This window comes from Urocampus carinirostris, chromosome 11 (genome assembly GCF_059441175.1).
Source record: "Urocampus carinirostris isolate Australia breed hairy pipefish chromosome 11, RoL_Ucar_1.0, whole genome shotgun sequence".
NCBI classification, from domain to species: domain Eukaryota; kingdom Metazoa; phylum Chordata; class Actinopteri; order Syngnathiformes; family Syngnathidae; genus Urocampus; species Urocampus carinirostris.
The window spans coordinates 3,883,878-3,911,820 of record NC_142359.1 but is presented as its reverse complement, the minus strand read 5'-3'; the positions used below and the strand labels follow the sequence as shown (position 1 = coordinate 3,911,820).

General features: G+C 44.3%; 1 protein-coding gene across 1 annotated transcript; it reads left to right on the top strand.

The window, feature by feature from the left end:
- Positions 1 to 517: 517 nt before the first annotated feature.
- znf219 (zinc finger protein 219) lies at positions 518 to 27,723 on the top strand. Its single transcript, XM_088347324.1, has 5 exons — positions 518 to 556; positions 17,502 to 17,570; positions 19,311 to 21,144; positions 21,215 to 21,367; positions 25,148 to 27,723. Exons 1-5 carry the CDS (start codon positions 518 to 520, stop codon positions 26,059 to 26,061), a joined length of 3,009 nt encoding a protein of 1,002 aa, XP_088203450.1. The 3' UTR covers positions 26,062 to 27,723.
- Positions 27,724 to 27,943: the final 220 nt, after the last annotated feature.

Genomic DNA, 27,943 nt, shown 5'->3' with positions numbered 1-27,943 from the left:
CATTTTATTCCCATTTAGTTTCTTTTGTCTTTTATTAGCATATTTGCTATTGGAGTAATCCAAAAGTCATTGAAAGTAATCAAGTTAAAGTAACCCTACCCAACCCTGATTATATCATATTCTAACAATAAGGGAAAAATCCGACAGTTTGTAAGGGCATGGAGCCCTGGAGCGCGACAGGTAGGATTTTATCCCCCCTGAAAAGTGCTCGACGAATATTTTCGCCGTTTCTCGTATTCGAGCCTGCGTGTCAGCTGCCATATTTGGGAGGTTGGGATGACGCTATTGCAAAATGGAGCCCGTGCTGAGATCATAATTAACATTTCCAACCTACACGAAGCCCTCCACCCTGAAGAATGAAGGGAGGGAGAGGGGTGGGGGAGAGAGAGAGAGAGAGAAAACAGGGAGAAAGGGGGGGGGAGCCGCCGTGCTTGTACACAAGACTGATTTCCATTTTTCTCTCCCCCCCCCCCCCACACACAAGTCTTAATGTATTTAATTCCGGGCGAACGTAATCATGACGTGTCGCGTCATTAATCCGCGAGGCAGCTCACGCGTAAGTACGAACGCCTTCCATCCGCCGCGACATCTGCATGCATGTGCGTTTGTGCACGCTGACGTGCACGCGCGACTCACCTCCACGCGCACTTTGCTCCCCTCATCGCGACCCCCGTCCACCCCCCCCTCTTTTTTTTCCTCGGAGTTTATCGTCGCTTTGTGCAGGAAAAAAAAAACACTTTCCACGCGCTGAGCTTCTCGCGTGCGCCGCGGGCGTTTTTGCGTGAAACACGAGTGTGGACTTTGATGGTTTTTTTCCCGACCCGGGTTAACTTTGCGAGAAGTCGGCGGATCTCGGATCGCATGTTGCATTCGAGTTGCGAGTACGTGCAGGAGGGGGGGGGGGGTCTTTTGTTCCGTGTTAATTACGCATGTTCGTAATCCGATTGTGGCAGATGTCGCAAGTCGAATAGAACAGGGAAAAGTATGCGGGTTTAAAGTTCTTGCGGGTCCATTTGCAGATGGATTGTCCTCCTCCCCGTTATTCCCCTCCTCTGATTTTTTTTTGAGCTGCTCTCGAACATTTGGGAACAAAATGGAGACGCTTAAACCGAAGGGTGACGAACTCTGTTTGGGTCTGGAGCCGGATTTTCGGTTCCGAGACGTCAACTCCAAATTCTTTAGCTCAGTTTATGAGTATTATCAGGGTTAGGTAGGGTTACTTTAAGTGGATTACTTTCAATGACTTTTGGATTACTCCAGTACCAAATATGCTAATAAAAGACAAAAGAAATTAAATAGGAATAAAATGATGACTCACAATACATGGTAAGCGTTCTCTCCTGGCTTTGATCTCTGGCAAAACGAACATTAAATGCGACCAGGTTTGGGTAGGGTTACTTGAACTGGATTACTTTCAATGACTTTTGGATTACTCCACTACCAATAATGCTAATAAAAGATGAAAGAAACTAAATAGGACTAAAATGATGACTCACAATACATGGTAAGCGTTCTCTCCTGGCTTTGATCTCCGGCAAAACGAACATAAAATGCGACCAGGGTTGGGTAGGGTTACTTTAACTGGATTACTTTCAATGACTTTTAGATGACTCCAATACCAAATATGCTAATTAAAGACAAAAGAAACTAAATAGAAATAAAATGATGACTCACAACACGTGGTAAGCGTTCTCTCCTGGCTTTGATCTCTTTGATCTCCGGCAAAACGAACATAAAATGCGACCAGGGTTGGGTAGGGTTACTTGAACTGGATTACTTTCAACTACTTTTGGATTACTCGACTACCAAATATGCTAATAAAAGACAAAAGAAACTAAATAGGAATAAAATGATGACTCACAACATGTGGTAAGCGTTCTCTCCTGGCTTTGACCTCTTTGATCTCCGCCAAAACGAACATAAAATGCGACCAGGGTTGGGTAGGGTTACTTTAAGTGGATTACTTTCAATGACTTTTGGATGACTCCACTACCAAATATGCTAATAAAAGACAAAAGAAACTGAATATGAATAAAATGAGGACTCACAACACTTGGTAAGCGTTCTCTCCTGGCTTTGATCTCTTTGATCTCCGGCAAAACAAACATAAAATGCGACCAGCATTAGGTAGGGTTACTTTAACTGGATTACTTTCAATGACTTTTAGATGACTCCGATACCAAATATGCTAATAAAAGACAAGAGAAACTAAATATGAATAAAATGATGACTCACAACATGTGGTAAGCTTTCTCTCCTGGCTTTGATCTCTTTGATCTCCGGCACAACGAACATAAAATGCGACCAGGGTTGGGTAGGGTTACTTGAACTGGATTACTTTCAACTACTTTTGGATTACTCCACTACCAAATATGCTAATAAAAGACAAAAGAAACTAAATATGAATAAAATGATGACTCACAACACTTGGTAAGCTTTCTCTCCTGGCTTTGATCTCTTTGATCTCCGGCAAAACGAACATAAAATGCGACCAGGGTTGGGTAGGGTTACTTGAACTGGATTACTTTCAACTACTTTTGGATGACTCCACTACCAAATATGCTAATAAAAGACAAGAGAAACTAAATAGGAATAAAATGATGACTCACAACACGTGGTAAGCTTTCTCTCCTGGCTTTGATCTCTTTGATCTCCGGCAAAACGAACATAAAATGTGACAGAAACAAAACAAAAATCAATCCAAACAGCTTGCCCTGCGATTGGCTGGCAACCAGTTCAGGGTGTCCCCTGCCCACTGCCCGATGATTGCTGGGATGGGCTCCAGCACCCCCGCGACCCTACTGAGGATAAGCGGTGTAGCAGATGAGATGAGCTTGCCAACATCATTTTTGCCGTTCCATGTATTCCGTTACTCCCCAAGCCTGCACAAAATTGAGTCATTTTATTCATATTTAGTTTCTTTTGTCTTTTATTAGCATATTTGGTATTGGAGTAATCCAAAAGTAATCCGAAAGTAATCAAGTTAAAGTAACCCTACCTAACCCTGTTTATGAGTATTATACTTTATCATTCAGTCTAGCTTTTTCTAAACTCATTTATTCACAAACTATGGGGAAATATTTTCACGTTTAACATTGATTGTGTTAACTGGTTTAAGTTAACAGTTGAGTGAATGCAGTTTTACTCGTTAACCCACTCACTAGAGGGGAGAACTTTGACCCAGGCCTGAACCTTACCCGAATTCCAGGACAGGTTGAAGCATAAAATGTCAATCAATTGGGCCAGCAGGGCTTCTATTTCGCTGTTGTTTGTTTTTTGTTGTTTCTTTTCCATCGTGGAGCATCTGCACAGCATGCGCCAACTTTTACTCAAGAAATCATTTAGTTAGATAGATAGATAGATAGATACTTTTATTCATCCCCGTAGGGAAATTCACACTTCCAGCAGTATCCTTTTGTTGTATATTAACAGATAACAGGATGGCCTCGGGGTGCTGTGTTGTAGTTTAGCAACAGCGGAGTGGTTGACGTCACGCGCTAGGCCAAAAGTTCGACGTCCCTGCAGCAGATGGAAATCTTTGTGCCCAGGGTTACACCACCTCCTGTTCACGTAGATAGCGAGTCCACCTCCTGTCCGCTTCCCACAGGCTTTTGTGTCTCTGTCTAACAGCGCTGAAGCCGGGTAGCTTCGGGTAGCTCCACGTTAGCATCCAGGAGGCTAGACGTGAGCCACGTTTCCATAAAACACAGCTAACTGCACTCCCTGTACGCTTTAATGTTTTTCACCAGCACAGCCAGTTCGTCGGTCTTATTTGGTAGAGAGTTCCCATTTACCATGATTACGGACGGTACCGAAGGCTTATAACGCTGCTAGCCGCTTAGCTTTAGCTCCAGCGCTGCATCCACGATTGGGCCCCCTCGGCACGCCGGCACGAGAATTCTTCAGGGCAAGGAGTTGATTCCTCGAATAAACGCATTTTTGTGCGTTAAAACCCATAACCATAGGATAGAAAATCATCCAAAGTGTAGTTGTCAAACGGGACAAAAAACACCGAAGATAGAAGCAGACACTTAAAACGATAAATCACAAAAAGAGCGAAATAACACGGAGCTTCTGGAAAGGCTGCCGCTCGCGGCGCCGCCTATGATGTTGTATGCTTTGAACATCACTTAACTAACTCCAAATCACTAAATCCAAAGGACCTTTCCTCTGTGTTGGAGTAAAAGATGAGCGGGTTCCTCCTTCAACCTCCCTCATGTCAGTCGTGATTTCCGCTTTTTGTCAATAGCTTACAAGCTTTACAAACCTTCTGCTTTTTGGACAAATCTTTCACTTTTTGCATCTTGTAATCTGCAGAATTTGATTTTCTAGTCTGCGCCATTTTGTTTAGTTTCACTTTCCTTCGCTGCACGTTACCGAGATGTACAATTCAGCGCCCCAGTCAAACCACAAGCTGTGTAGTTCAGTTTGGCACTGAAGTAAAGCTTCTTGTTTATTTTGGCGTCAAATTCAAGTTTGGGTTTATTTCGGGCTCGGTTATCAAATGAAGTTAATCCAGCGGGTTTGGTCGGGTTCGGGTTGATATACCCGCGACTTGGGTCAGGTCGGGCTAAATTTTTTAGGCCCGATCTTACCTCTACGACGCACCAAGCTCTACACTGCCCTCTAGCAGCTAGAGAAAGCATTCAGTTGACATTTATTTTTAAAAAATCGAAACTTTTGATGTACATGTACCTTCTCTGTTTCTTTACATGTGCTGTATACAGTGTTGGGTGTGTTACTTAGAAAAAAAGTAATTAGTTTCTCTTATTTTGAAAGGAATACTGTTACCCAAAGACCCTCCCCCCAGATGACTGACACTCAATAGAAGCACGTTACTCTGAAATGAACTATTACGTTACTATTTAAACCAGGGTTGTCAAACATGCGGCCCGGGGGCCGGATCCGGCCCGCTAAGGGATTGAATCCGGCCCGCGAGACGACGCTCAGAGAAGCGCAAGAGAAAAACGAGCTGCAGGTGGAAATAGGTCCACTTGATGTTGCCAAAGCCAGGTGCCTCTCACAAAGACACTGTACTTGTATTTCTTTCTATCTCTCTCTCTCTCTCTGCCTCTCTCTCTTTCACTTTCTGTGTCTGTCTTTCTTTTTCTCTTTCTTTGTTTCTCTTTGTCTCTTTCTCTCTCATTGTCTTTTTACTTTCTTTTGCTCTCTCTTCCTTTCCTCTCTTTATCTCTCTCTCTAGGTTTCCCATTCCCCCTTCTCCCATTCTCTGTTTCTCTCCTTTTTTTCTCTCCTTCTCTCTATTTCTATTTTGATATCTTTCTTTCCCTCTCTTTCTTTCCCCCTCTCTCATTAATTGTCTTTAGCTCTTGTTTCTCACATTTCACGTTCTCCCTCTTCTCTCTCTCTCTCCCTCTCTCTCTCGCTCTCTCTCTCTCTCTCTGTCTCTTTGCCTCTCTCTTTTTCACTTTCTTTGTTTCTCTTTGTCTCTTTCTCTCTCTTTGTCTTTTTACTTTATTTTGCTCTCTCTTCCTTTTCTCTCTTTTCTCTCATTATCTCTCTCTCTAGGTTTCCCATTCTCTCCTTCTCCCATTCTCTGTTTCTCTCCTTTTTTTCTCTCCTCTCTATTTCTATTTGGATATCTTTCTTTCTCTCTCTTTCTTTCCCTCTCTCATTAATTGTCTTTAGCTCTTGTTTCTCACGTTTCACGTTCTCCCTATTCTCTCTCTCTCTCTTTCTCCCTTTCTCTCTCTTTGTCCCACCCTCTTTCTTTTTCTCTCCTTCGCTTTGTCTTATTTTTTTTCCCTTTTTCTTTCTCTCTAATATACTAGTCCGGCCCCCGAGAGAATGTTTGTTCTATCATGTGGCCCCCGGGTTAAAATGAGTTTGACACCCCTGATTTAAACCCTCGTCTATCTGTCACCTGTTGTCAGTCTGTCTGGGAACCTCAGTTTACGCTAGGCAAGCTTTTCGACCCTGACTCACTCCTGTTTTGGCTCCCGTCTGTTTCCCGGCTTTGACTCATTTTCTGATCTCGACCATGTTTTTTGCTTTCCTGTCCCGGCTATTGACCTGTTTTTTCCCGCTCCCGAAACCGTCATTGCTCGCCACAGAAGTACCACATGAAATAATCATGACAGAGTAAAAGAATGTCAAATTTTTAGCTTAGCCCATCAAAATTATACTTTGTCATTCAGCGTATTTTATGAGCCTACCCGGATTAAATCATCCAACGGGCTGGATCCAGCTCGCGGACCGTATGTTTGACATGCTTGCTCTTAACGCTCACATTTCTTTAGCTCAGCTCCCAGAGTTGTTCTTGTTTTGTTTCTTGACTTGTATTTCTCTCTCTCTCTCTCTCTCTCTCTCTCTCTCTCTCTCTCTCTCTCTCTCTCTCTCTCTCTCTCGCTCTTTTTTTCCCTTCCCTTTTTCTCTCTCTCGCTGTCTCTCTTTTTCACTTTCTGTGTCTCTCTTTGTCTCTTTCTTTGTTTCTCTTTGTCTCTTTCTGTCTCTCTTTGTCTTTTTACCTTATTTTGCTCTCTCTTCCATTCTTCCTTCTCTCTCTCTCTTGTCTCTCTTTCTCTCTCTCTTGCTTTCCCATTCTCTCCTTCTCCCATTCTCTCTTTCTCTCCTTTTTTCTCTCCTCTCTTTCTATTTCTCTTTGGATATTTTTTCTTTCTCTCTCTTTCTTTCCCCCTCTCTCATTATTTGTCTTTATCTCTTGTTTCTCACGTTTTACGTTCTCTCTCTCTCTCTTTTTCTCTCTCTCTCTCCCTTTCTCTCATTCTTTGTTCCACCCTCTTTTTCTCTCCTTCGCTTTGTGTTATTTCTTTCTCTCTTTCTTTCTCTCTAATCTACTAGTCCGGCCCCCGAGGGAATATTTGTTCTATCCTGTGGCCCCCGAGGTAAATTGAGTTTGACACCCCTGTTCTAAAGGTACAGTGTGTAATACCTGACTGCTGGATATCTTTGTACGGTGTTTTGCCACCCAAAACGAGTGCTAAAAGAGCACCAGGAAAATGCAAGCTAGGATCATTCAAAGTGAACAAAACAAAACATTGTTGGGCCTCAGTTTTTTTGCTTTGTCTTTTGCATAGAACAAGAAAAAGGAAAGAAAAAAAAGAGAAAAATATGAAAATAATTAGAGGTTTTTACACTTGAACGTCAGAGTTGGTGTTGAGTTGGTCCGGGGGGTATTGCGCGAAAGTAAAATAAAGAAAATCCAGGCTAATTTATTAAGCCCAGCTTGAAATAGTTTGATCGACGCATTTTGGACTAATCTTTTTCACGTTTTCCTTTCTAATCGTAGTTTTTCTTTCTTTTAGTTTTATTGAATTTGTCCTTAAAGCACAAACTTCCTTCTCAGGAGGGAATAAATAAATGGGAATTGAATCTCTCTACACCACATGTGTCAAACAGGCGGCCCGCGGGCCAAATCAGGCCCGCTAAGGGATTGAATCCGGCCCGCGAGACAACACTCAGAGGAGCACAAGAGAAAAACAAGCTGCAGGTTGAAATATGTCAGCTTGATTTTGCCAAAGCCAGGTGCCTCCAACAAAGACACTGTACTTGTGTTTCTTTTTCTCTCTCTCTCTCTCTCTCTCTCTCTCTCTCTCTCTCTCTCTCTCTCTCTCTCTCTCTCTCTCCTTCTCTTTTTCACCCCTTTTCCCCCCACTCTGTGTCTCTTTCACTTTCTGTGACTCTCTTTTTCTCTTCCTTTTTTCCTTTTCTATCTTTTCTCTTTCTCTCTTTCTACCCTTTGCGCTTTCTTTTCTCTTTTCTCTCCTTCTGTCTTTCTATTTCTCTTTGGATTTCTTTCTTCCTCTCCCTTTCTTCTTCCCCTCACTCACGACTTTTTATCTCTTTTGTTTCTCACGACTTTTTATCTCTTTTGTTTCTCACACTCTCTGCCTCTCTCTCTTTTTCTTTCTTTGTCCCGCCCTCACTCTTCTCTTATTTCTTTATCTCTCTTTTTCTTTCTCTTTAATCTACTAGTCCGGCCCCCGACAGAATGTTTGTTCTATCGTGTGGCCCCCGAGTTAAAATGAGTTTGACACCCCTGCTCTACACAATCTTACCTTTGTCAAAAACTTCACTGAAGAAACACAATGTGAGTAACGCTCAATATTTTCTGCGGTCTTACAATCTACCGGAACATATCTTCCGTTAAACCTCTCAACCATCGACCTATTTTCATTCCCGAGCACAAGTACTCTGACGCCGGTTATCCCTCTCATAAAAAGGAATGCTGAGCTTTTGTGGTATACGAGAACATTCCTGCTTCGTCCTGCATAAAGAAGGAATACACCACTACGTGCGCTAACCTGCACTTTCACATCAACTCTGGATTTCTGGTTTTATTGTGTGACGCAACACGTCATCATCGACTAGTCGCCAGGCTATTGAAACCATTAGTGGAATAAAAGGATCGTTTTTAAAGATAACATGAAGTTAATATGGAAAAAATACATCTGAGGGTTTGTTCAAAAACGACATTAAATATGCCCTATCTAAAACCAATTACCGTATTTTCCGCACTATAGGGCGCACCTATAGTCCTATATCTTCCATACATAAGGCGCACCGGATTATAAGGCGCTACAATGGGAACGTGGACAAAACAGTCAGATGGTTCAGTCCAACTGATTACCCCCTTAACATTCCCAAAGCTTGCAAAGAAGCAAATACGTGTCATAGACACGTGCGGATGCGGTGTCCGTACGATGTCACTTAAATGCGTCATTGGAATTCAAGAAATGCCAACCATTCCTTAGTTTCCATTTCCTTTTCGCTCGCAACTTTACTGTGCATATGACAATAAACACTTGGAATTGAGTTTAATTCACTCAACTCATCACAGCAACATCAAGATCGTTCTAAAACAAGATACCGGGAAAATATATAGCCGGAGTAGCTCACCGAAGTTCTCACGTTCAATAATGATACGCAATCATGGTCTTCTTACAACCGTGAGTGTAGTAAATCCAGGAGAGTCAAATGTTTACTAATACAGACTAATAAAACATGTTTCTTTATGGCGTAGTTTGGCAAGCTTGCTATTCAGTCATCTTTTTCGGCCAATTGCAGGCTTTGTTTTGGCCCTCTAGCCTATCCGAGGCTCCGAATAACTTCAGCCAATAGCGATCGATTTAACGGATGATTGACACATCTTTTTCGGCCAATTGCAGGGTTTGTTTTGGCCCTCTCGCCAATCCGAGGCTCCGAATAGCTTTAGCCAATAGCGATCGATTCAAATGATGATTGACACATTGGTTAGCTAATAAAACGCCGGTATATAAATCCCAGCATACACTGCGGACTACCCCACGTTCGGGGGAGAATCGAGTCGGCGGCTGTTGCGTAAGTTGCGAGACCTTGCGAATTTAATATTGAGCCATATATAAGGCGCACTGTATTATAAGGCGCGTGGTCAGCTTTTGAAAAAAATGAAGACTTTTAAGTGCGCCTTATAGTGCGGAAAATACGGTAGGCTCTGTGCAGGGTCACCAGAGACAGCCATACATAAATAAACCCGTCCATTTTTTAGAGACAGGCAAATAAATAATACATTAGAATCAAGTCAATATTTTTTTTAACCCTGCAAACCGAGAACAGGCTCATTAGCAGCAGTAGAACAGTCGATAAAACACATCTGATCCCTGTGTTTTGAAGTACATTCCGTGGTCAGAAGCATAGTCTGGAACAGAAGAACTTTAGGATTCTCAACAGTTTTTTCTCTGGACTGCGTGCTTTCGACTTCAAATACGCTCAAGATTTCCTGTATCACTAAATATTCGCGTATAAAGTGTACTATGCACGGCACGAAAACCGTATTAGCCTGAATGCTACTTGGATCTTACCGAGGCGAGTCAGACACTGTTCAACTGTTTGACGTGCTGTCTCTTTAAATGTCGGCGCTCCAGTTTCAGTTGAAAAATCCACATTCTTACTATGAGATTCTCATTGGTCCATTTGAACCCAACTGATGTCTTGGGAGTCATTGGGTGACCAAACCCCCCAATTCCAACCCCTAATGCCGAGCAGAGAGGCTATGGGTACCAGGGTTGTAAGTCTTAGGTATGACCTGGCTGAGGCTTGAACCAGCAACCTCCCAGTCTCGTGCCGGGCGCCCTACCCGCAAGGCCACCGAGCTACTGCCATGATGCGCAATTTTTGCTTTGCAAATTTTGCGAGTAAATCTTTGTATTTGCCTTATGCAGGCGTGTGCGGCACAGTTCTAAGGTCTTGGGAACCTCCTGTGTGGGTTCAAATCCAGCTACCGGACTTCCTGTGCGGAGTTTGTATGTTCTCCCCGTGCTTGTGTGGGTTTCTTCCGGGCACTCTGGTTTCCTCCCACATTCCGAAAACATGCGTTTCAGGTGGATTGGCCGGTCTAAATTGTCCCTAGGTTTGAATGAGCGAGCGAGTTGTCTGTCCCTGTGTGCCCTGCGATTGGCTGGCATTCATTTCAGGGTGTCCCTGTCCACTGCCCGATGATTGCTGGGATGGGCTCCAGCACCCCCGCGACCCTACTGAGGATAAGCGGTGCAGCTAATGAGATGAGATGAGGCTGAAATGCTCCCAAACTGTAGAAGTTTTATTTGGTGTTGATGCTGTCCTTTATGTATGTTACCGCTCGACACGGAAATGCTATTGAGCATGAGCGACTCTCGGCAGAGATTCTGATCATGTGAGATGCCCCACTCTGTTGGAAAAACGTGTCTGGTGCATTTCTGCGTCGCTTATCCTCAGCAGGGTTGCTGGAGACCATCCCAGCAATCTTCAGGCAGTGGGCAGGGAACACCCTGAACTGCCAGTCGCAGGGCATACAGAGACAGACAGACTCATTCACACCTTGGGACAATTTGGACTGGACAACGGAATTCATTGTCGACTGTTTCTATTATTGGGTTTTCATTTTGGCCTTCAGCGTCCGATTGGGACCCATACAATAGAGGTCTTCAGGGTCTGCTTCCTGAATTTTGAAGTTGGCACCAGTCCATTCCTTGAAGTTGTCGGCCCGGTTATTTTTTGGTATTCCTTTCCTTCTGCCCTGGAAGTGATTTTGGACAGTCCTGGTGATCTTGTGACGTGACCATACCCCTCAAGTTTCCGTCAGCGCACAGTTCTTCGTAGGATCTAATGTGTCCTCTGAGCTATGTAGCTTATGCCTAGAGGTTCCCTGTAGCATGGCATCTCCATGCCCTGGATTTTCTTTTCCAGTTTTGCTGTGAGAGTCCATGACTCGCAAGCCTAGAAGAAGATGGAAGTAACTGGCACTTACATGAGTCTGATCTTTGATTTCACTGCTATGTTCTTGTCCCTTCAGATGGGTTTAGGTGTAGCAAGTGTGACTGTGGTTTGAGCTATCCTCGCCAGGATCTCTGGTTCTGACCGCTCTTTTGATATGACAGCTCCAAGATTGTTTAATTTGGTGACAGGTTCTAGCTCTCTGTGGTTGATGGTGATGTTTGTGGTGATACCTTGGTCATTACTTTTGTTCTTTTCTGTGCTCATCTCCATTCCATACCGGGTTGATGCTTCCTCCAGGCCTGTTCTTCGCCTGCCAGTCCGTCATTTGTCTCATGGGCTTGGTAGTTAGTTTCCTGTAGCCTGGATTTTCTTTTCCTGTTTTGCTGTGAGAGTCCATGTTTGCAAACATAGAGGAAGGTGTAAGTAGTCTGCTCTTTGAATTTACTGCTATGTTCTTGCCTCTCCAAATGGGTCTAGGTTTGGAAAGTACGGTTGTCGTTGGAGCTATCCTGGCCATGATTTCTGGTTCTGACCCCTCTTCTGATATGACAGCTCCAGGATGTTTAAATTCAGTGACAGGTTCTTGCTCCCTGTGGTTGATGGTGATGTTTGTGGTGATACCTTGGGGACTGTTGGTCATTACTTTGTTTCTTTCTGTGCTGATCTCCATTCCATACCGGCTTAATGCTTCGTCCAGGCCTGTTCTTTGCCTGCCAGTCCGTCAATAGGATCCAATGTGCCTTCTGATGGTGTTAAGCACCATTTCGTTTGTCACATGGGTTTAAGTCTGGCAAGTGTGGCTGAGGTTTGAGCTATCCTGGCCATGATTTCTGGTTCTGACCCCTTTTCTGATATGACAGCTCCAGGATATTTAGATTCAGTGACAGGCTCTAGCGCTCTGTGGTTGATAGTAATGTTTGTGCTGATAGTTTGGGGACTATTGGTCATTACTTCTGTGTTTTCTGTGCTAAATTCCATCCCATACCAGCTTGATGCTTCGTCCAGGCCTGTTCTTTGCCTGCCAGTCTGTCAATAGGATCCAATGTGCCTTCTGATGGTGTTAAGCACCGTTTCGTTTGTCACATAGGGCTTAGTAGTTAGTTTCCTGTAGCCTCCCATCTCCATAGACTGGATTTTCTTTTCCAGTTTTGCTGTGAGAGTCCATGTTCTGCCATGTTCTTGTCCCTCCAAATGGGTTTAAGTCTGGCAAGTGTGGCTGTGGTTTGAGCTATCCTGGCCATGATTTCTGGTTCTGACCCCTCTTCTGATATGACAGCTCCAGGATATTTAGACTCAGTGACAGGTTCTAGCTCTCTGTGGTTGATAGTAATGTTTGTGGTTATACTTTGGGGATTGTTGGTCATTACTTTTGTTTCTTTCTGAGCTGATCTCCATTCCATGCTGGGTTGATGCCTCGTCCAGGCCTGTTCTTCGCCTGCCAGTCTGTCAATAGGATCCAATGTGCCTTCTGATGGTTTTAAGCACCGTTTCGTTTGTCACATGGGCTTAGTAGTTAGTTTCCTGTAGCATGGCATCTCCATGGCCTGGATTTTCTTTTCCAGTTTTGTTGTGAGAGTCCATGTTCTTTGATTTCACTGCTATGTTCTCGTCCCTCCAAATGGGTTTAAGTCTGGCAAGTGTGGCTGTGGTTTGAGCTATCCTGGCCATGATTTCTGGTTCTGACCCCTCTTCTGATATGACGGCTCCAGGATATTTAGATTCCGTGACAGGCTCTAGCTCTCTGTGGTTGATAGTAATGTTTGTGCTGATACTTTGGGGACTGTTGGTCATTACTTCTGTGTTTTCTGTGCTAAATTCCATCCCATACCGGCTTGATGCTTTGTCCAGACGATTGATCCTTTCAAAAATCAAATACAGCTCACAGACACACCATCACGCAGCAGGTTTTGAGTTGCCGTTCTTTTGTAAAAGCGCCCTGTGTGTTTTTTCTCTCCTGTGCCTCGGCTTCTTTGCACTTCGCCATGTTGGCAGCCTCCAGTCCACCAGCTGATATCAGCATTCTCTGGCACGGCGCCAACCCACAGCACTGCAGGACGGGAGGGGAGGGAGAAGGAAGAGTCGGGGGCTTTGGGGGGGGTGCAGAGAATGAAAGAAAATTAGTGAATAATGGACCGACGGAGGGAGGAAGGCAGAGAGAGACCAAAGAGGGGGGATGGGAGAAATCGTCAGGGTGAGGAAAGACAGACGGGAGAGAAAGAACAATCAGCGAGGATTAACCTGAGCGTAGTGATATCTGTGTGACTCATAGCTGAGCTCAAATGTCATCCGGATGCAGAAACAAATACAGATGTGTGCGACCTTTCGTGTTGTGGCTCTCCTCCATCTTGGCCAACCTAGCAACCCAACAAATGCTCCATTTTTCATCTGAAACATTGCATGTATGTGTAAACACACGGCAAGGGGGTGTTGGGAAGTCTTAATATGGCGCTTCCTGTTTGTCCCGTGTCGAAACGCATTGGAGCTAGCAGACAAACTGTGTTATAAACACGTGTGCACCTGTATTTCACACTGAAGGATTTTATACATTTGACTATAAAGGATTTTATACGATCGAATACAAATTACATATAATGCAAAAGATATTCACTGACTGGGCTGTATTCAATGTCAAGCCACCCTGGTGGAAAATTTTGTTTAAGATAATCAGCACATCCAGACGCTGGTGACGCAGAAAGGCCCTGATGACGTAGAAACGCTCGGTGTTGTTTTGAGTACCCCAGACATCGGGGCTCTTTGACGAGATGGTGAAGCCCAGGGGGCTTCCTTGGCACGCCCATGGGAGGAGTCGGCTCGCCATTATGCGGGAAGATGGAAAATAGGATAAAGCTAAAGGACTTGAGAAAAAGGCTTCCCAGAGACTCCAACGTCGCTAATTCGGCCGTTTTCGATGGAGTACACTTAGTTAAATTGTTACGGAAAATAAATCTGCCCCCGTGTGGAAATGTCGGCTTTCCTGTTCATCTTTTCCCTCAAGAAATGAGCAGGCATCAATTGTTGGGTGAATGTAGGTCGTGTTTGGTTAATGGAGTCAGATAACTCATTCGAACAATTTGGTAAACGCTACATTTTGATATTTAGTTCCAACAATTAGAATAGAATAGAATAGAATAGAATAGAACAATTCCTAGGCCATCAGCGACGGGCTTTAGTGATGGTTCGTTTGCAAACGAACCAGCTCTTGGGAGTGAACCACAGGTCCCGGCTATCCACCAATCAAGCGACAGCTCCCTTTTGAAAAGCTTTTTTTCTTTCTTGTGATTGGTCCATTGGCATGTTTTTCTTTCTCATAGATTCCAGTTTGTTCAGAATCAGAATCACCTTTATTATCATTGTATTTCTACAACGGTTGCACTCCAGTTGGAAAAATAAGTGATATGAAAACTTATGAATAGAAAAAAAATATGTCTTCACCTCTAACATATAAAGTATTTGCATCTGAAATAAGAACTAAATACAAAAACAGGAATATTGCACTTAAAATTGCAACAGTCAACGTAACAACTGAAAAATCTTCCATTGCACAAAGTTAAGCTTTAAACAGACCTCTGAGACTATCACAGCGCCGGTGCATTTATACAGAGACTTGATTACACACAGGTGTGTTCCATTTGTCATCGTTAGTCATTTAGATCCACGTTGAATCATTTAGAGATCCTCACAGAACTTCTGGACAGAGTTTGCTGCACTGAAAGTAAAGGGGCTGAATCATTTTGCACGGCTACTTTTTAGTTTTTAAGGGGGCCAAATAGTTTCGCAAGCCACTGTATGTGTCGTCCTATGTGATTCACACCGTCGCCGGGTGGTGTCAAAAAAAATGTTTTTTTTTTTTTTAAAAGGAGAGTATTGTCGTGCTAACAATTGTTATGATATTCGCAGTTTCTGTCTGTCGTCTACGCTGGCGTGCTCGTTCTGCAGCTAGCAATAACGAATTACCGTATTTTACGCACTATAAGGCGCACCTAAAAGTCTTAATTTTTTTCAAAAGCTGACCATGCGCCTTATAATACAGTGCGCCTTATATATGGATCAATATTAAATCGCAAGGTCTCGCAACTTACGCAACAGCCGCCGACTCGATTCTCCCCCGAACGTGGAGTAGTCCGCGTTGTATGCTGGGTTTTATATACCGGCGTTTCATTGGCTAACCAATGTGTCAATCATCATTTGAATCGATCGCTGTTGGCTAAAGTTATTCGGACTCTCGGATAGGCTAGAAGGCCGAAACAAACCCTGCAATTGGCCGAAAAAGATGTGTCAATCATCCGTTAACTTGATCGCTATTGGCTGAAGTTATTCGGAGCCTCAGATTGGCTAGAGGGCCAAAACAAACCCTGCAATTGGCCGAAAAAGATGACTGAATAGCAAGCTTGGTAAAGTACGCCATAAAGAAACATGTTTCATTAGTCTGTATTTGTAAATGTTTGACTCTCCCCGATTTACTACACTCACGGTTGTAAGAAGACCACGATTGCGTATCATTATTGAACGTGAGAACTTAGGTGAGCTATGCGGCTTTATATTTTCCCGGTATCTTGTTTTAGAACGATCTTGATGTTGCTGTGATGAGTTGAGTGAATTCAACTCAATTCCAAGTGTTTATTGTCATATGCACAGTAAAGTTGCGAGCAAAAAAGAAAATAGAAACTAAGGAATGGTTGGCATTTCTTGAATCCCAAGACTTTAACCTTCTGAATGATATTTGAAATGATGCATTTGAGTGACATCGTACGGACACCGCATCCGCACGTGTTCTCGACACGTATTTGCGTCTTTGCAAGCTTTGGGAATGTTAAGGGGGTAATAAGTTGGACTGAACTATCTGACTGTTTTGTCGATGTTCCCATTGTAGCGCCTTTTAATCCGGTGCGCCTTATCTATCTGTGTGTGGAGGGACAATTTACAAGACGAGATCAAACAATGTCCGACTATTCACGTGTTCAATTTTAAATACAAAAAAACATTCCTGGCGGAATACAGAGATGAAGAAAATGGGGTATGAGTGATACGAGAGATTGGAAATACAGCGTTTACAACTATAGTTAACGTTGTTGTTATTGTTACTATTATTATATCATAACTGTTATTATTGCTATTATTACAATCGTTGTTTTATCATTGGTGTATTTAATCGGGAAGATGAAGGGGTAGGGAATATAAGCATTTGCTTTTGACTACCCTATTTTGAACATATTACCGTATTTTCCGCACTATAAGGCGCACCGTGTTATAGGGCGCACCCCGAAAAAATAGTTTTTGGTCCTATTTTTGACATACATAAGGCGCACCGGATTATAAGGCGCTACAATGGGAACGTGGACAAAACAGTCAGATAGTTCAGTCCAACTTATTACCCCCTTAACATTCCCAAAGCTTGCAAAGACGCAAATACGTGTCGAGAACACGTGCGGATGCGGTGTCCGTACGATGTCACTCAAATGCATCGTTCCATCATTCGGAAGGTTAAAGTCTTGGGATTCAAGAAATGCCAACCATTCCTTAGTTTCTATTTTCTTTTTCGCTCGCAACTTTACTGTGCATATGACAATAAACACTTGGAATTGAGTTTAATTTAAAAATAGACACTCCATTCATTATCTGCACCGCTTATCACAGAAACATCGTGTTCAGTCTGAAACAAGATACAGGGAAAATATATAGCCGGAGTAGCTCACCGAAGTCGTTGTGTTCATAATAATGTGTAGCCAATGTCCTCTTATATCCGTGAGGGTAGTAAATCCAGGAGAATACAATATTTACAAATACATAATAGAAAAAAATGCTTTCTCTATGCCGTCAGCCACGTGCTATACACATTCATCTTTTTCGGCCAATTGCAGGCTTTGTTTTGCCGTTCACGCCAATGCCAGCCTGTAAATGATAAAAAGGATCCGCCCCTTGACCTCCGAATAACTTTAGCTAATAGTGATCGATTCAAATGATGATTGACACATTGGTTAGCCAATGAAACGCCGGTAAATAAATCCCAGCATACACCGCGGACTACTCCACGTTCGGGGGAAAATCGAGTCGGCGGCTGCAAGTTAGTTGGAAGACTTTGCGATTTAATATTGATCCATAAATAAGGCGCACTGTAGTATAAGGCGCATGGTCAGCTTTTGAAAAAATAAAGGTTTTTAGGTGAGCCTTATAGTGCGGAAAATACGGTATGTAACATTATTTTGTTTTTGAGTCATTGTTTTTGTTCTGTTTTTATTTTAATGTTCGAATAAAGTTTTCATTCATTCGTTCCTGTCCTGTCTGTCCAGGTGACTGAAGGAGGAGTTGTACCGGTCGAGTCTCTGGAGAATGGCATAGCGCCGCAGCAAATGATCCCGGTAATTCCTTTCGGCGCTGCGGATGACCGCAGTCCCACATTTTCAGCAAAAAAAAAAAACAGAAAGAAAAAAAATGGAGGCTTTTGCTCACACAAGCAGTCCCTTATAAAAGTGTCAATTTAATATACTATTTATATATTCCCACATATACAATTCTTTAAATATTGCATTTATGGTTTCACAACATATCAAATATTCATGAATTACACTGAGAGTCTATGCTACAAAAATTGGAAGTTTCTAACCATTTAATCAATTTTTTTAATGAAAAATTAACAATAAGTTTACTAAAAAGAAGCAGAAAGATAGAAACTGGCTAGAGAAAATAAGATTCAAACCAATTTTCATCTTAATTATCAAAAAAATGCAATTTATCAAAGGATCTGCACACATTTTGCGAGTTTTTTACTCGCTACCGCCATCTACTGACTTGTTATCATTGCAGTTTGGCAAGGTCCTTATGTTGCGCGTGCAATTATGTGCATCTCTTAGACGTGCTCAAATAAATGTTTCCTTTCTTTCTTGGTTTTGAATTGGCACTTGGACTGCACTTGAAAAAGACCTTCTCTTACTTTCACCATTTTCAAGCTACACTAACAAAAAAAATAAAACAAAACATGGGGGTGAGCATGAAGTTGCTCTCCATCACACTCCTGTCACCCCCATTCCTCCGAGCTAATGTGCTCCACCCAGCTTAAAGTAAGATTAAAGCAGATAGGCGCGGTGGAAATAAGTTATAAAGGCTCTTTGAACTCATGGGAATTGGTAATGTATACTTAATAGAGTAAAAAATAATACCTTCATTTTTTAAGGAAACCTCAATCGACACACTTCGCCTTTGACAATGGTATGTTCAAGTGACACCCCGCCCCCTTTTTTCCTTTCCTATGTTAGGAACATGTCTGTACCAATTATTATGATGCATTTTTGAACATGAAGACCTTTTATATATCATTGGAAAGATTCTTCTCCTTTGTATTTTTTTAAGATTGTTGGCATTTAACGATCAAAATGTACCGTTTACCAAATTGTTCGAATTAGTTATTTGACTCCATTAACCAAACACGACCTACATTCATCCAACAATTATGCGCACTCGTTTTTTGAGCCAGAAAGGACCACACGGGGGCAGATTTTTATTATTTCTAACAGCAGATCTAATTGTAAACAGGAGACAGCCCCCATCCGAGTTTCCTGGGATCATTTATACATTTCAACAAATAAAGCAAAGGCATCCTACTATTCCCCTATTGGCTATGTGTCATCTGCAGCTAACTTTAGCTTTCTCTTATTGGTTATCTTCTCCCCGCATGATTGCGTGTCAGCTCCTCCCAAGGGCGTGCAAAGGCAGTTGTTTTGTGCCCAACAATCGTCCTGCGTCAGCACACCCAGGCGTCCTGTTATCAGAAGTGTTCTAAACAAAACATCATTTCACAAAGCCTGCCCTGACCTTTTATTGCACATCGAACTAAAGCACAGTCAGTGAATATGTTTTTTGCATTAAACTGAATACATGTAACTTGTAGTCTATCGTATAAAATCCTTTATAGTCAAATGTATAAAATCCTTTAATATAAACAACTGAAATAAAAATATAAGCTTCTTTAAAAAGACCTATGAAAAATCAACTTCATAGAAGGTAGGGCAGGAGCCCTAGCATCACCTAGTGTCAATCTGTGCATGCCACTGAATCAATAGACCTGTGGTTTTGCTAATTTCTGTACTTCTTTGCCCCAGCAGAGGATGGATTCCACATCAGAACTAGCGCTGCCCTGTTCCCCTAAGCCACTGCCTGATCCTAAAAGTCCAGAAGCGACCCCGCTCTCCGAGCAGGACCTCCCCGACCAGGAGGGTGAAGCTCTTCCGTCCCCCACACCGGCTGTGGCTCTTTTCCCAGGTGGGGCAGGAACCGAGGCGGGGCAAGGTCTCAGCCATGACTCTTTGCCGTCGGCCACGCCCTCGGTACCCCCCCTCGGGTTTGGCGCCCTGGAATTTGCGCTCTCTTCGGGGCCTAGCGCAAGTTGCAACGACGAGCTGGACTTACAGCTTTTCCAAAGGGACGCCTTTTCCCGGGCGGCATCCGGACCCTCGCTCCGGTTCTCCTGTCACGTCTGTGGGAAGAAATTCCGGTTCCAAAGCATTTTGTCCCTTCACGCCAGAGCCCATAGTCTGGACCGGCACCGCCAGGCTCCCTTGCGTTATGCCAGCCCTCTCCCGTCTGCGGCTCTCAAACCGAACCCAAGAATCCAAAAGAACGCGACAGAGACATTTCATGAGCACGGAATTCACTCGGTCTCAGAGGAGAATGAGAACGAAGAGGAGGATGAGCTTAAGGGTGCAGAGTTGGAGCAGAACCACGCAACATTGAGCCCTAATGAAGACCTGACTCCTTGGACGTCGTCAACTCTCACTCTGCCCACGTTCCGTTGCCACGCCTGCAAAGGCAAATTTCGCACGGCTTCCGAGTTGGCACGCCATGTGCGCATACTCCACAATCCTTACAAGTGCACCATTTGTCCTTTCTCCGCCAACCAGGAGGCATCCCTGGCCTCCCACCTCCAGGAGTGCCACCCTTCCCCAGAGGCGCCCGCTTTGCCTTCCACTCTCCCTGACTCCAGCTCAGTCGGCGCCTCCTCTGGCGCTCCACAAACGACATCGTCCGTAAAAACATCAGGATCGCCCACTCTACCGGCGTTTCGGTGCGATACTTGCGGACAGCGATTCACTCAGTCCTGGTTTCTCAAGGGCCACATGAGAAAGCACAAGGATTCCTTGGACCACAAGTGCCAGGTGTGTGGACGCGGATTCAAGGAGCCGTGGTTCTTGAAGAACCACATGAAAGTCCACCTTAATAAGCTCGGCCTCAAAACCGTCAACAACGCTGACCCGCCGGCCAAAGGATCCGCTGGTCACTTGTCCTTGAACGCCCTCTACTCCAGCCTCCTCCTAGCTCAACAGGGATCTGGAAGAAGACCAGAGAAGGAGACCGGGAGCAGGGTGCGGACGTCTTCCGGCAAATCTGCTATCCTGGGCTACTTGGGCCTTCCTGGTGACAGAGGTGGGGCCAGTTGTACAGAGAGACTTCAAGCCGTGGCCCAAGGGGCTGAGAGGGGTGTTTGCGGCGGCGTGAGCTTGGAAGGGCCGGACGCTGTAGGGGAGAGGATGGAGTCGAGGTGCACTGCCGGCGGCAGAGAGCAAACTCCTTGGTGGCAGCTGGTGGCGCAGAGCCTGGCAGTAGCTCAGCACCAGCAGAAAGACAAGGCTCATCATACGCTACCGAGTAGGACCCCTGGAGCAGAGACGGATGCGCTCCGTGCCTACTTTGACCACATGGCTCCTTTGAGGACGTCTGGGGCCGCCGAAGGTCCTTGGGAATGCCCCGATTGCGGAAAGGTCTTCCGCAGCCTGCAGCAAGTGCTCGTTCACGCTCGCGTTCACAGCCCCAAGGAAGAAGGCTGCGCCGCTGAAACCGAGGCCACTAGCAGAGGAGGTCGAGGCGAACCCAGGCAGGAATCCCGAGTACAGCAGCAGGTGGCGTCGCCGCGCTTTCCAACCACTGTGCCGGGCTACGACGGTAGGGTTACACACCGCAGTATCTTGTTTTGTCTCTGTGATTTTCTTGCTCACGTCGGTGTCTCGAACAGGAACGAACGGGACCATGGCCGCTCTGTCGGCCGCGGCCGCGCTGCCCGGCAGCCGGGAGCGGATCCGCGGTCGAGGGATTAAGGATTGTCCCTATTGCGGTAAAGCCTTCCGCTCGTCCCATCACCTTAAAGTGCATCTAAGAGTCCACACAGGTAGGGATCTTCAAAACTTCATCTCAGTTCGTTTTCGAAACCAGTGGCAGAAGGAGCTAAACATCTACAGTTCGTGAATTTGGAGATTAATTACTCATTCGAACAAACATAAGCAATCATTAATCATTAATAAACAGGCAAATAAAAACTGGGCGGCATTGGTTCAGGAAGTAGGGCGCTCGCAGGTTCAATTCCCGGCTCCTCCGTGTTATATGTTGAAGTGTCCTCGGGCAAGACACTGAATCCCTAATGCCCCCAATAAGCAGGTAGGCGCTGACGTTGCTATCGGTTAGTTCACAGGTGTCAAACAGGCGGCCCTGATCAGGCCCGCTAAGGGATTGAATCCGGCCCACGAGACAACACTCAGAGAAGCGCAAGAGAAAAACAAGCTGCAGGTTGAAATATGTCAACTTGATGTTGCCAAAGCCAGGTGCCTCGAACAAAGACACTGTATTTTTTTTAATTTTCTCTCTCTCTCTCTCTCTCTCTCTCTCTCTCTCTCTCTCTCTCTCTCTCTCTCTCTCTCTCTCTCTCTCTCTCTCTCTCTCTCTCTCTCTCTCTCTCTCTCTCTCTCTCTCTCTCTCTCTCCCTCTCTTTCACCCCTTTTCTCCCACTCTGTCTCTGTCTCTTTCACTCTATGTGTCTCTCTTTTTCTCTTCCTTTGTTGCTCTTTGTCTCTTTCTCTGTGTCTTTTAACCTCTTTTGCTCTAACTTCCCTTTTTCCTTTTCTCTCTTTTCTCTTTCTCTCTTCCTACCCTTCGCACTTTCTTGTCCCTTTTCTCCCACTCTTTGTCTCTGTCTCTTTCACTCTCTGTATCTCTTTTTTACCTGTTGCTGCCATCTCCTGGTTCGTGTTATCATTGCAGTTTTAGTCAGCTCGTTCATTTCTTAAACGCGCTTAAATCAACTTGTGTTTGGGTTGCCATTTGGACTCTTCTCAAAGCAGTCCTTTTGTTCATGCTACACTAGATAGATAGACAGATAGTTTATCCATCCCCGTAGGGAAATTCACACTTCCAGCAGTATCCTTTTGTTGTTTATTAACAGATTAACAGGATGGCCCCAGGGTGCTGTGTTGTAGTTTAGCAACAGCGGAGTGGATGATGTCATACGCTAGGCCAAAAGTGCGACGTCCCTGCAGCAGATGGAAATCTTTGTGCCCAGGGTTACACCACCTCGTGTTCACCTAGATAGTGAGTCCGCCTCCTCTCCGCTTCCCGCAGGCTGTCGTGTCTCTGTCTAAGAGCGCTGAAGCCGGGTAGCTCCACGTTAGCGTCCAGGATGCTCGACGTGAGCCACATTCCGTAAAACACAGCTAACTGCACTCCTTGTACGCTTTGATGTTTTTCACCAGCACAGCCAGTTCGTCGGTCTTATTTGGTAGAGAGTTCACATTTCCCATGATAACGGACGGTACCGAAGACTTATAACGCCGCTTAGCCTTCACATTAGCTTCTGCAGCCACGATAGGGCCCCCTCATTGCGCCGGCATGAGAATTCTTCAGGGCAAGGAGTTGATTCCTTAAATAAACGCATTTTTGTACGTTAAAACCCATAACCATAGGATAGAAAGTTATCCAAAGTGTAGTTGTCAAACGGGACGAAAAACACCGAAGATAGAAGCAGACACTTAAAACAATAAATCACAAAAAGTGTGAGATAACACAGAGCTGCTGGAAAGGCTGCCGCCCGCGACAGCGTCAATGATGTTAACACTAACAAGCGGAGAGAAAAACAAATACGCGGGGATGACCATGACATCAGTCTACAGCACTCTCCCATTTCCATTGCTCCTACCTAATGTGTTCCACCCTAAAATCAGAATGGTGCAGTGGAAGATAATGTACAAGGTCTCTTGAACTCAGGAGGAAATTATTAACACATACTTTGTCACAGGCCAGAAACGGAGACAGGACCCAATAGCGTTCGTTTAACGTTTAAGTTTTATTGAAAAAGAGAGCAGTGCTTGCTTCCACGATCCGATGATCGACGGACACAGGTAGCAGGTGGCAGGAACGCAGAAGTGGCACTTCCGTGTCGAGCGGGAATAGTCATGGGTGGCAGGAAAGCTGGTCGGTAGCCGGGACAGGGGAGCAAGGGCGGTAATCGAGTCCAGAAAAGAGGTCGGCAACAGGTAATCAGGCAGGAAACAGGGCAAAACAGGTCGATGGCCGGGACGGAAGAGCAGGGCAGAAACAGGTCCAGAAACAGGTTGGCAACAGGTAATCAGGCAGGAAACAGAACAAAACAGGTCGATGGCCAGGACGGAAGAGCAGGGCAGAAACGGGTCCAGAAACAGGTCAGAAACAGGTAATCAGGCAGGAGAAAACAGAGCAGGAGATTGTCGGAGGTTACGGTGCTTGCCTAGCAAAAGCGTAGGTTCACAGGACGGTCTGACAGCTTCCTCTTGGAAGCCGGGGGTTTAAAAATAGTCCATGAACCCATCAGCGCTCAGGGCTGTTGGCGCCAACAGGGTATTCGCAGGTGCAAATCAGCAATCATGACATACTTAAAGGGAACTACCGTATTTTCCGCACTATAAGGCGCACCTAAAAGCCTTCATTTTTTTTCAAAAGCTGACCATGCGCCTTATAATACAGTGCGCCTTATTTATGGATCAATATTAATTCACAAAGTCTTGCAACTAACTTGCAGCCGCCGACTCGATTTTCCCCCCAACGCCAAGTAGTCCGCGTTGTATGCTGGGATTTATTTCATTGGCTAACCAATGTGTCAATCATCATTTGAATCGATCACTATTGGCTAAAGTTATTCGGAAGTCAAGGGGCGGATCCTTTTTATCATTTACAGGCTGGCATAGGCTTAAACAGTAAAACAAAGCCTGCAATTGGCCGAAAAAGATGTGTCAATCATCAGTTGAATCAATCACTATTGGCTAAAGTTATTCGGAGGTCAAGGGGTGGATCCTTTTTATCATTTACAGGCTGGCATTGGCTGAAGCGGCAAAACAAAGCCTGCAATTGGCCGAAAAAGATGAATATGTATAGCACGGGGTTTGACGGCATACAGAAAGCATTTTTTTACTATTCTTTATTTGTAAATATTTTATTCTCCTGGATTTACTACACTCACGGATATAAGAGGACCATGGCTGCACATTATTATTGAACACAACGACTTCGGTGAGCTACTCCGGCTATATATTTTCCCAGTATCTTGTTTCAGACTGAACTCGATGTTTCTGTGATAAGCGGTGCAGATAATGGATGGAATGGAGTGTCTATTTTTAAATTAAACTCAATTCCAAGTGTTTATTGTCTTATGCACAGTAAAGTTGCGAGCGAAAATAGAAACTAAGGAATGGTTGGCATTTCTTGAATCCCAAGACTTTAACCTTCCGAATGATGGAACGATGCATTTGACATCGTACGGACACCGCATCCGCACGTGTTCTCGACACGTATTTGCTTCTTTGCAAGCTTTGGGAATGTTAAGGGGGTAATCAGTTGGACTGAACCATCTGACTGTTTTGTCCACGTTCCCATTGTAACGCCTTATAATCCGGTGCGCCTTATCTATGGAAGATATAGGACCAAAAACTATTTTTGGGGGGTGCGCCCTATAACCCGGTGCGCCCTATAGTGCGGAAAATAAGCTAAACCGCGCACTAAATCTTTGAATAACATAAAAAAATCCGAACCACTGTTTTTAACGATCCTTCAGTTATCTGTGACCTGATCTCTGTTTTATGCAACACTGTCCTCTGTCTTTTCATTTCGTTACTACAACTGAATGCAATTTTCCCTGTGTTTTGTCAAGGAGAGAGACCCTACAAGTGCCCCCACTGCGACTACGCCGGCACCCAGTCGGGCTCGCTAAAGTACCACCTCCAGCGGCACCACAGAGAGCAACGGAACTCTGCAGGTTCTGGATCCTCCGTGGGCAAAGTGGGCAGCATCATCAACGGCCTGTCTTCCGCCAAGCAGGGCCGAACGCAGGCCGACTCCAAAGCTGAAGGCCCAGGAGGACAGCCGTCTTGGTTCGTCGGGTTCCCGCCACAGAGGGAGCATCGGACCAACCGGGGAACCATCTCCTCTCTGAAGGACGTGGACGTGGAGAGCCAGTTCCGCTATCTCTCAGGAGCCATGGGGCCTTTCTTCCCTGGTGGTGTGGAAGGGGCTTGGATCAGCGAGGCTCCTCCTCCTAAAGTCCTCAAACCTTCTCGTCGTAAGCCCCTTACCACCAACAGGATCGTTGTGGACTGCGACAAGCCTGTTATGAATCCATCGGGCAGCTTCGAACCTCTCGATCTCTCCCGACGTCCTACACCGGGCCTTTCAGGGCTTGAAGAAGAAGACGAGGAGGAGGAGGAAGGAGGCATCAAACTGAAGCAGTGTTTGGAATGTCCATTTCGGACCTCTTCTGACGAACTCATGACCATGCACCTTCAGGTCAATCACGCTAGTAAGTCCCGACGCAAAATGAGCCCTTTGTCCGCCTTCCACGATGAAATGGAGGACGTTCCTCCTGAGGACGTCAGACCTGGCAGAGTCTGGGCCCATGTGTCACAAGCGGGATCCCTCCAAGGCTCCTCAAACCGGACCTGGACCACCAATGGGGTTTGTCTGGACCCCCACGACGAAAGTGACAGCCCGATACTCCAAAGCGAGCCGGGAAGTGAAGAGCAGGACAAAGGAGATGAGCGGATCCCAGAGGAGGTCCTCACAGATTAACAGAAACTTTCCTTACATTTTCCAGATTTTTCTACATCTTCTTGAAGCATTCCAGCAAAACTGGTCCTTATCCAAACTTTGGGGAGGGATGTTTTGTGTGTAGTCCAGTTTGTATTTTCAATCAAAGAACAATTGGGTTGAAAATAGCCCAAATTTGGGGAAGAAATAGGTCTATCTATCGCATTGAGTAGCTTGATCCAACTGAAAGGGTTTTTGTTTTTTAATCCAAACCAGTGCTCACCAACGGCCCCCAAAGAAAACCCGAGTAGACCGTAGACCGGTTCAGAAACTAGCTAAGGAACAGTTATTATCAGTGACTTTTCATACGTTATCTGTCATTGATAGATCTAAATACATCTTTATAGAATTAACTAGAATCACCACTTGTTTTTGTGGTTGACTGAGTCATTTTAGCTTGATTCCTAGCAATAACAACCCAGTAATAAGATCTTAAAGGGACAGTGTGTTATATTTAGTGCCTCTTTGTGGTAAAAAAAAAAACTTTCATTCAGTAAAATAAGCAGATTTTAATACTAGGGAAAAAATAAATAAACTTTCATACCAATGGTTATTTAAAAAAAAAAAATCATGGGTCAATAAATTTGCTTTTCTTTAACACCAAGGTTTCCCCACTTAGGTCGCCGCCAGGGTTGGGTAGGGTTACTTGAACTGGATTATTTTCAATGACTTTTGGATGACTCCAATACCAAATATGCTCATAAAAAACAAAAGAAACTCAATATGAATAAAATGACGACTCACAACACGTGGTAAGCTGTCTCTCCTGGCTTTGATCTCTTTGATCTCCGGCAAAACTAACATAAAATGCGACCAGGGCTGGGTAGGGTTACTTTAACTGGATTACTTTCAATGACTTTTGGATGACTCCAATACCAAATATGCTAATAAAAGACAAAAGAAACTCAATATGAATAAAATGACGACTCACAACACGTGGTAAGCTTTCTCTCCTGGCTTTGATCTCTTTGATCTCCGGCAAAACTAACATAAAATGCGACCAGGGCTGGGTAGGGTTACTTTAACTGGATTACTTTCAATGACTTTTGGATTACTCCAATACCAAATATGCTAATAAAAGACAAAAGAAAGTAAATATGAATCAAATAATGACTCACACAAGTGGTAAGCTTTCTCTCCTGGCTTTGATCTCTTTGATCTCCGGCAAAACGAACATAAAATGCGACCGGGGTTGGGTAGGGTAACTTTAACTGGATTACTCTCAATGACTTTTGGATGACTCCAATACCAAATATGCTAATAAAAGACAAAAGAAACTCAATATGAATAAAATGACGACTCACAACACGTGGTAAGCTTTCTCTCCTGGCTTTGATCTCTTTGATCTCCGGCAAAACAAACATAAAATGCGACCAGGGTTGGGTAGGGTTACTTTAACTGGATTACTTTCAATGACTTTTGGATGACTCCAATACCAAATATGCTAATAAAAGACAAAAGAAAGTAAATATGAATAAAATGACGACTCACAACACGTGGTAAGCTTTCTCTCCTGGCTTTGATCTCTTTCATCTCCTGCAAAACGAACATCAAATGCGACAGAAACAAAATGACAATAAATGCAAACAGCTTGCCAACATCATTTTTGCCATTCCATGTGTCATAATTTTATTAATATTTAGTTTCTTTTGTCTTTTATGAGCATATTTGGTATTGGAGTAATCCAAAAGTAATTGAAAGTAATCCAGTTAAAGTAACCCTACCCAACCCTGTCAAAGACACTCTTGCCATCTAATGGTGATTTATCCAACCGAAATCATTCCCAGAGGCTTAATACTTCCTGATGAGCAGTGCCAAACCCTTTATAATAGTTTTTTTAAAATTAAACTGCAACTTAATGTAC